The 10,153-nt window shown below is 41.8% G+C and overlaps 1 protein-coding gene across 1 annotated transcript in view; it reads left to right on the forward strand.

Annotated features, from left to right (window-relative positions):
- Window positions 1-10,153, forward strand: part of CRTC1 (CREB regulated transcription coactivator 1) — an 871,795-nt gene that overhangs the window by 455,751 nt on the left and 405,891 nt on the right. The window contains exon 4 of the mRNA XM_053702973.1: window positions 2,304-2,365. Within this exon, the coding sequence (XP_053558948.1) occupies window positions 2,304-2,365 (62 nt within the window). The remainder of the gene's footprint in view (window positions 1-2,303; window positions 2,366-10,153) is intronic.

Raw genomic sequence — 10,153 nt, forward strand, 5'->3', positions numbered from 1 at the left:
TTGGAAGCTACCTTTGAGACGAGACCTTCTTGTTCAGGGTCCGTTCGAACATCCGAATCTGGTTTCACTCCAGCTGACTGCTTGGAGATTGAACGCTTGATTTTATCGAAGCGAGGTTTCTCAGATTCTGTTATCGATACTCTTGTTCAGGCCAGAAAGCCTGTAACTAGAAAGATTTACCACAAAATTTGGAAAAAATATATCTGTTGGTGTGAATCTAACGGATTCCCTTGGGACAAGGTTAAGATTCCTAGGATTCTATCCTTCCTTCAAGAAGGATTGGAAAAAGGATTATCGGCAAGTTCCCTGAAGGGACAGATTTCTGCCTTGTCGGTGTTACTTCACAAAAAACTGGCAGCTGTGCCAGATGTTCAAGCCTTTGTTCAGGCTCTGGTTAGAATCAAGCCTGTTTACAAACCTTTGACTCCTCCTTGGAGTCTCAATTTAGTTCTTTCAGTTCTTCAGGGGGTTCCGTTTGAACCCTTACATTCCGTTGATATTAAGTTATTATCTTGGAAAGTTTTGTTTTTAGTTGCAATTTCTTCTGCTAGAAGAGTTTCAGAGTTATCTGCTCTGCAGTGTTCTCCTCCTTATCTGGTGTTCCATGCAGATAAGGTGGTTTTACGTACTAAACCTGGTTTTCTTCCAAAAGTTGTTTCTAACAAAAACATTAACCAGGAGATTATCGTACCTTCTCTGTGTCCGAAACCAGTTTCAAAGAAGGAACGCTTGTTGCACAATTTGGATGTTGTTCGCGCTCTAAAATTCTATTTAGATGCTACAAAGGATTTTAGACAAACATCTTCCTTGTTTGTTGTTTACTCAGGTAAAAGGAGAGGTCAAAAAGCAACTTCTACCTCTCTCTCTTTTTGGATTAAAAGCATCATCAGATTGGCTTACGAGACTGCCGGACGGCAGCCTCCCGAAAGAATCACAGCTCATTCCACTAGGGCTGTGGCTTCCACATGGGCCTTCAAGAACGAGGCTTCTGTTGATCAGATATGTAGGGCAGCGACTTGGTCTTCACTGCACACTTTTACCAAATTTTACAAGTTTGATACTTTTGCTTCTTCTGAGGCTATTTTTGGGAGAAAGGTTTTGCAAGCCGTGGTGCCTTCCATTTAGGTGACCTGATTTGCTCCCTCCCTTCATCCGTGTCCTAAAGCTTTGGTATTGGTTCCCACAAGTAAGGATGACGCCGTGGACCGGACACACCTATGTTGGAGAAAACAGAATTTATGTTTACCTGATAAATTTCTTTCTCCAACGGTGTGTCCGGTCCACGGCCCGCCCTGGTTTTTTAATCAGGTCTGATAATTTATTTTCTTTAACTACAGTCACCACGGTACCATATGGTTTCTCCTATGCTATTATTCCTCCTTAACGTCGGTCGAATGACTGGGGTAGGCGGAGCCTAGGAGGGATCATGTGACCAGCTTTGCTGGGCTCTTTGCCATTTCCTGTTGGGGAAGAGAATATCCCACAAGTAAGGATGACGCCGTGGACCGGACACACCGTTGGAGAAAGAAATTTATCAGGTAAACATAAATTCTGTTTTTCATGCAGGACAATGCTCCATCACACGCGTCCAAGTACTCCACAGCGTGGCTGGCAAGAAAGGGTATAAAAGAAGAAAATCTAATGACATGGCCTCCTTGTTCACCTGATCTGAACCCCATTGAGAACCTGTGGTCCATCATCAAATGTGAGATTTACAAGGAGGGAAAACAGTACACCTCTCTGAACAGTGTCTGGGAGGCTGTGGTTGCTGCTGCACGCAATGTTGATGGTGAACAGATCAAAACACTGACAGAATCCATGGATGGCAGGCTTTTGAGTGTCCTTGCAAAGAAAGGTGGCTATATTGGTCACTGATTTGTTTTTGTTTTGTTTTTGAATGTCAGAAATGTATATTTGTGAATGTTGAGATGTTATATTGGTTTCACTGGTAAAAATAAATAATTGAAATGGGTATATATTTGTTTTTTGTTAAGTTGCCTAATAATTATGCACAGTAATAGTCACCTGCACACACAGATATCCCCCTAAAATAGCTAAAACTAAAAACAAACTAAAAACTACTTCCAAAACTATTCAGCTTTGATATTAATGAGTTTTTTGGGTTCATTGAGAACATGGTTGTTGTTCAATAATAAAATTAATCCTCAAAAATACAACTTGCCTAATAATTCTGCACTCCCTGTATTTGGAGTGCTTATTTCATCTCGCATATTGCAAGTAAAGTATTATCAAATGCAATTCATTCTTTAAATAAAATATTTCCACTTAACTGTTAATATTACGTAGACAGCTGTCCATATGGAACTGTGTATTTATCACCTCCGCCTGATACTAGCTGGAGACGGTAAGACTTGATTTTGCTTTACCTTTGCTTGATTCATTTTTGCTTTCTTTGTGTAAAATGTTTACAATGTGGGGACTGAAGTAGTGAATTGTTATCTGTTTCTCGAAGGACTAAACATTGGTATCTCTTCCATGTCCCCTTTGTATTACAGTTTGTTTTTTTCTAACACATGCCCTAATTGTGGATAGGTTGTGGTCTATTTTAGTTCAGAATTCCTGTGCAAAGTTCATCACATGACTTCTTGTGGAGTTTAAAATTAGACCATATTCTAGTGGATAAAAACTGTGCCATAACCCACTTTAAGGTATTTTAAATGAAGTCGGGGCTAATTACACATTCTAGGTACTTTGCATGGGGACAATTAAAAGATTGTTCAATTTACTCCCATTAGTGCATTGCTGATCTAGAGCTGATATAAACTATTTGTTTAATTCCTTTGCAGGGGCTAAACAGTTATTTGCTAGCAATAATACAATACTCTAACATATTACAGCATTTCCATTTACACTTTTATATCCCTTTAAAGTGATGGTAAATCCTAGCGTTTAGGAAACGCTAGGATTTACAATCGTAACAAATAAAGGGGACTTTCATTCATGACGTATAAAATACTTCATTCTGAAAGCCCCTTTATTTGTTAGCAGCATTTGCTGCGCTGAGCTGCTAAAGGCAGCCCACTGGCAGAACGCAATTTGGCTGAGAGGTGGTTGAAACGTCACCTCTCAGCCAAATAGCGTTCTGCCCGTGGGCTACCTTTAGCAGCTCAGCGCAGCAAACGCTGCTAACAAATAAAGGAGCTTTCAGAATGAAGTATTTTATATCTCATGAATGAAAGTGCCCTTTATTTGTTACGATTGTAAATCCTAGCGTTTCCCAAACGCTAGGATTTACCATCACTTTAAGGTTACTGGAGAATTAATCTCCTATTCTGTAGTCTTCCATTGCTTCTTACTGCCTCTTTGCATGTTTGCCTACCTGTTTGGATGCATCAATATTATGTTCCTTGGTTATGTTCTATGTTTTTTTTATTTCTTATAACTTATTATTTGGATGTATTTCTTTTAATTTTATTGCCCCATCGTATGTATTGAGATGTAAATTTGTTCAGCATGGCCTTTTGCCAATTTATGTGGTTTATAGATTCGCTTGAACCATTTAAATTTGTCGTTTTAAAGTTTAATTGTCTTTGATTTCTATGGTAGATATTTGTTCTGTGTTATTTGACAACACACAATCTAGTATAGCTTTATATCAAGTTGATTACTGTTTAAACTGTGAAGCAGTTATTTTCAGTGAATGAAAAAATATATGGCCTATATCTGTATTACTAGTTTAATTGACCTAGTCTGTCTGTGTTTTATATCTCCCATAATTACATTACAAGCATTATTTGTAGCTTTTCCCATAGCATTTCATTTATTTATTTTTTACCCATTTTTTCTTTGTTGTCTCTACAATATCACCAGCCTCACTGTAAATGCAAGTCATGCTTACAACATGCGGGTTGCTCTCTCTCTTTTTAATAAAATATAACCCTATTTTCTTTTGCATGATGTACCAAGTCCACGGATTCATCCTAACTTGTGGGATATTGTCCTTCCTGACAGGAAGTAGCAAAGAGAGCACCACAGCAGAGCTGTCTCTTTAGCTCCCCCCTTAACTCCACCCCTCAGTCATTCTCTTTGCTGGCTCTAAGCAGGAAGAGTAAAGAGAAGAGGTGTTAAACGGTTAGTTTTATTTCTTCTGTTATGTGTGATCAGTCCACGGGTCATCATTACTTCTGGGATATTATCTGCTCCCCTACAGGAAGTGCAAGAGGATTCACCCAGCAGAGTTGCTATATAGCTCCTCCCCTCTACGTCACCTCCAGTCATTCTCTTGCACCCAAAGACTAGATAGGAGGTGTGAGAGGACTATGGTGATTATACTTAGTTTTTATAACTTCAATCAAAAGTTTGTTATTTTACAATAGCACCGGAGCGTGTTATTACTTCTCTGGCAGAGTTTGAAGAAGAATCTACCAGAGTTTTTCTTATGATTTTCACCGGAGTAGTTAGGATCATATTGCTGTTTCTCGGCCATCTGAGGGAGGTAAAAGCTTCAGATCAGGGGACAGCGGGCAGTTGAATCTGCATTGAGGTATGTAGCAGTTTTTATTTTCTGAATGGAATTGATGAGAAAATCCTGCCATACCGTTATAATGACATGTATGTATACTCTACACTTCAGTATTCTGGGGATGGTATTTCACCGGAATTACTCTGTAAAAGTACATTAAACCTTTTAATAGGTATTTAATTCATGTTAAACGTTTTTGCTGGAAGGTAGAATCGTTTGCATTTCTGAGGTACTGAGTGAATAAATATTTGGGCATTATTTTTCCACTTGGCAGTTTGCTTGTTTTGATTATGACAGTTTCGTTTCTCTCTCACTGCTGTGTGTGAGGGGGAGGGGCCGTTTTTGGCGCTCTTTGCTACGCATCAAAAATTTCCAGTCAGTTACTCTTGTATTTTCTGCATGATCCGGTTCATCTCTAACAGAACTCAGGGGTCTTCAAACTTCTTTGAAGGGAGGTAGATTCTCTCAGCAGAGCTGTGAGACTTATGTAGTGACTGTGTTTTAAAACGTTGCTCTGTGATTTTTATGTTTAAAATTTAATTAGTGTTACTTTTCTAATGAGAACAAACCTTTGCTAACAAGTTGTGTTGTTTTTAAAGAGTGATGCTATAACTGTTTTTCAGTTCAGTATTTCAACTGTCATTTAATCGTTTAGTGCTTCTTTGAGGCACAGTACGTTTTTTGTTAAATAAGATTGTAACCAAGTTGCATGTTTATTGCTAGTGTGTTAAACATGTCTGATTCAGAGGAAGATACCTGTGTCATTTGTTCCAATGCCAAGGTGGAGCCCAATAGAAATTTATGTACTAACTGTATTGATGCTACTTTAAATAAAAGCCAATCTGTACAAATTGAACAAATTTCACCAAACAGCGAGGGGAGAGTTATGCCGTCTAACTCGCCTCACGTGTCAGTACCTGCGTCTCCCGCCCGGGAGGTGCGTGATATTATGGCGCCTAGTACATCTGGGCAGCCATTACAGATAACATTACAAGATATGGCTACTGTTATGACTGAAGTTTTGGCTAAGTTACCAGAACTAAGAGGCAAGCGTGATCACTCTGGGGTGAGAACAGAGTGCGCTGATAATTCTAGGGCCATGTCTGATACTGCGTCACAGCTTGCAGAGCATGAGGACGGAGAACTTCATTCTGTAGGTGACGGTTCTGATCCAAGCAGATTGGATTCAGATATTTCAAATTTTAAATTTAAATTGGAAAACCTCCGTGTATTACTAGGGGAGGTCTTAGCGGCTCTTAACGATTGTAACACTGTTGCAATACCAGAGAAAATGTGTAGGTTGGATAAATACTTTGCGGTACCGGCGAGTACTGACGTTTTTCCTATACCTAAGAGATTAACTGAAATTGTTACTAAGGAGTGGGATAGACCCGGTGTGCCGTTCTCACCCCCTCCAATATTTAGAAAGATGTTTCCAATAGACGCCACCACACGGGACTTATGGCAAACGGTCCCTAAGGTGGAGGGAGCAGTCTCTACTTTAGCTAAGCGCACCACTATCCCGGTGGAGGATAGCTGTGCTTTTTCAGATCCTATGGATAAAAAATTAGAGGGTTACCTTAAGAAAATGTTTGTTCAACAAGGTTTTATATTGCAACCCCTTGCATGCATCGCGCCGATTACGGCTGCGGCAGCATTTTGGATTGAGTCTCTGGAAGAGAACCTTAGTTCCGCTACGCTGGACGACATTACGGACAGGCTTAGAGTCCTTAAACTAGCTAATTCATTCATTTCGGAGGCCGTAGTACATTTAACCAAACTTACGGCTAAGAATTCAGGATTCGCCATTCAGGCACGTAGGGCGCTGTGGCTAAAATCCTGGTCGGCTGATGTAACTTCTAAGTCCAAATTACTTAATATACCTTTCAAGGGGCAAACTTTATTTGGGCCCGGTTTGAAAGAAATTATCGCTGACATTACAGGAGGTAAGGGCCACGCTCTACCTCAAGACAAAGCCAAAGCTAAGGCTAGACAGTCTAATTTTCGTCCCTTTCGGAATTTCAAAGCAGGTGCAGCATCAACTTCCACTGCACCAAAACAGGAAGGAGCTGTTGCTCGTTACAGACAAGGCTGGAAACCTAACCAGTCCTGGAATAAGGGCAAGCAGGCCAGAAAACCTGCTGCTGCCCCTAAGACAGCATGAACCGAGGGCCCCCGATCCGGGACCGGATCTAGTGGGGGGCAGACTCTCTCTCTTCGCCCAGGCTTGGGCAAGAGATGTCCAGGATCCCTGGGCGCTAGAGATCATATCTCAGGGATACCTTCTAGACTTCAAATTATCTCCCCCAAGAGGGAGATTTCATCTGTCAAGGTTGTCAACAAACCAAATAAAGAAAGACGCGTTTCTACGCTGTGTACAAGATCTATTATTAATGGGAGTGATCCATCCGGTTCCGCGGTCGGAACAAGGACAAGGGTTTTACTCAAACCTGTTTGTGGTTCCCAAAAAAGAGGGAACTTTCAGGCCAATCTTGGATTTAAAGATCCTAAACAAATTCCTAAGAGTTCCATCGTTCAAAATGGAAACTATTCGGACAATCTTACCCATGATCCAAAAGGGTCAATACATGACCACAGTGGATTTAAAGGATGCTTACCTTCACATACCGATTCACAAAGATCATTACCGGTATCTAAGGTTTGCCTTCTTAGACAGGCATTACCAGTTTGTAGCCCTTCCATTCGGATTGGCTACGGCTCCAAGAATCTTCACAAAGGTTCTGGGTGCCCTTCTAGCGGTTCTGAGACCGCGAGGAATTTCGGTAGCTCCGTACCTAGACGACATTCTGATACAAGCTTTCAAACTGCCAAGTCTCATACAGAGTTAGTTCTGGCATTTCTAAGGTTGCATGGATGGAAAGTGAACGAAAAGAAGAGTTCTCTCTTGCCTCTCACAAGAGTTCCATTCTTGGGGACTCTTATAGATTCTGTAGAAATGAAGATTTATCTGACAGAAGACAGATTAACAAAGCTTCTAAATGTTTGCCGTGTCCTTCATTCCATTCAACTCCCGTCAGTAGCTCAATGCATGGAGGTGATCGGCTTAATGGTAGCAGCAATGGACATAGTACCCTTTGCACGCCTACATCTCAGACCGCTGCAATTGTGCATGCTGAGTCAGTGGAATGGGGATTACTCAGATTTGTCCCCCACTCTGAATCTGGATCAAGAGACCAGAAACTCTCTTCTATGGTGGCTTTCTCGGCCACATCTGTCCAGGGGGATGCCGTTCAGCAGGCCGGACTGGACAATCGTAACAACAGACGCCAGCCTTCTAGGTTGGGGCGCTGTCTGGAATTCTCTGAAGGCTCAGGGACAATGGAGTCAGGAGGAAAGTCTCCTGCCAATAAACATTCTGGAATTGAGAGCAGTTCTCAATGCCCTTCTAGCTTGGCCCCAGTTAAAGACTCGGGGGTTCATCAGGTTTCAGTCGGACAACATCACGACTGTAGCTTACATCAACCATCAGGGAGGGACAAGAAGCTCCCTAGCAATGATAGAAGTATCAAAGATAATTCGCTGGGCAGAGTCTCACTCTTGCCACCTGTCAGCAATCCACATCCCGGGAGTGGAGAACTGGGAGGCGGATTTCTTGAGTCGCCAGACTCTTCATCCGGGGGAGTGGGAACTTCATCCGGAGGTCTTTGCCCAAATACTTCGACGTTGGGGCAAACCAGAGATAGATCTCATGGCGTCTCGCCAGAACGCCAAACTTCCTCGCTACGGATCCAGATCCAGGGATCCGGGAGCGGTTCTGATAGATGCTTTGACAGCACCTTGGAACTTCAGGATGGCTTATGTGTTTCCACCTTTCCCGCTGCTTCCTCGATTGATTGCCAAAATCAAACAGGAGAGAGCATCAGTGATTCTAATAGCGCCTGCATGGCCGCGCAGGACTTGGTATGCAGATCTAGTGGACATGTCATCCTGTCCGCCTTGGTCTCTACCTCTAAGACAGGACCTTCTGATTCAGGGTCCATTCAAACATCAAAGTCTAACTTCTCTGAAGCTGACTGCTTGGAAATTGAACGCTTGATTTTATCAAAACGTGGTTTTTCTGAGTCGGTTATTGATACCCTGATACAGGCTAGGAAGCCTGTTACCAGAAAGATTTACCATAAAATATGGCGTAAATACCTATACTGGTGTGAATCCAAAGATTACTCCTGGAGTAAGGTTAGGATTCCTAGGATATTGTCTTTTCTACAAGAAGGTTTAGAAAAGGGTTTATCAGCTAGCTCATTAAAGGGACAGATCTCAGCTCTGTCCATCTTGTTACACAGGCGTCTGTCAGAAAATTCAGACATCCAGGCCTTTTGTCAGGCTTTAGCTAGGATCAAGCCTGTGTTTAAAACTGTTGCTCCGCCATGGAGTTTAAACTTAGTTCTTAACGTTTTACAGGGTGTTCCGTTTGAACCCCTTCATTCCATTGATATAAAATTGTTATCTTGGAAAGTTCTATTTTTAATGGCTATTTCCTCGGCTCGAAGAGTCTCTGAGTTATCAGCCCTACATTGTGATTCTCCTTATCTGATCTTTCACTCAGACAAGGTAGTTCTGCGTACTAAACCTGGGTTCTTACCTAAGGTTGTTTCTAACAGGAATATCAATCAAGAGATTGTTGTTCCATCCTTGTGTCCAAATCCTTCTTCAAAGAAGGAACGTCTTCTACACAATCTGGATGTAGTTCGTGCCCTCAAGTTCTACTTGCAGGCAACTAAAGATTTTCGCCAAACTTCTTCCCTGTTTGTCGTTTATTCTGGACAGAGGAGAGGTCAAAAAGCTTCTGCTACCTCTCTCTCTTTTTGGCTTCGTAGCATAATACGTTTAGCCTATGAGACTGCTGGACAGCAGCCTCCTGAAAGAATTACAGCTCATTCCACTAGAGCTGTGGCTTCCACTTGGGCCTTTAAGAATGAGGCCTCTGTTGAACAGATTTGCAAGGCTGCAACTTGGTCTTCGCTTCATACTTTTTCCAAATTTTACAAATTTGACACTTTTGCTTCTTCGGAGGCTATTTTTGGGAGAAAGGTTCTTCAGGCAGTGGTTCCTTCTGTATAATGAGCCTGCCTATCCCTCCCGTCATCCGTGTACTTTTGCTTTGGTATTGGTATCCCAGAAGTAATGATGACCCGTGGACTGATCACACATAACAGAAGAAAACATAATTTATGCTTACCTGATAAATTCCTTTCTTCTGTTGTGTGATCAGTCCACGGCCCGCCCTGTTTTTTAAGGCAGGTAAATATTTTTTAAATTATAATTCAGTCACCACTACACCCTTGGCTTCTCCTTTCTCGTTGGTCTTTGGTCGAATGACTGGAGGTGACGTAGAGGGGAGGAGCTATATAGCAACTCTGCTGGGTGAATCCTCTTGCACTTCCTGTAGGGGAGCAGATAATATCCCAGAAGTAATGATGACCCGTGGACTGATCACACAACAGAAGAAAGGAATTTATCAGGTAAGCATAAATTATGTTTTTATCTTCAATCAAGTGTTTAATGGTACCAGTGTTGTACTATTTACTCTCAGGCAGCACATAGATGAAGATGATCTTAGCATTTGTAACTAAGGTCCACAGCTGTCCCCACAGAAGCTGAGGAGTACAGGAAAACTTAAGTGTCAGGAACGGTTTCTTGCTATACAGC

This window comes from Bombina bombina, chromosome 2 (genome assembly GCF_027579735.1).
Source record: "Bombina bombina isolate aBomBom1 chromosome 2, aBomBom1.pri, whole genome shotgun sequence".
Classification (NCBI taxonomy): Eukaryota; Metazoa; Chordata; class Amphibia; order Anura; family Bombinatoridae; genus Bombina; species Bombina bombina.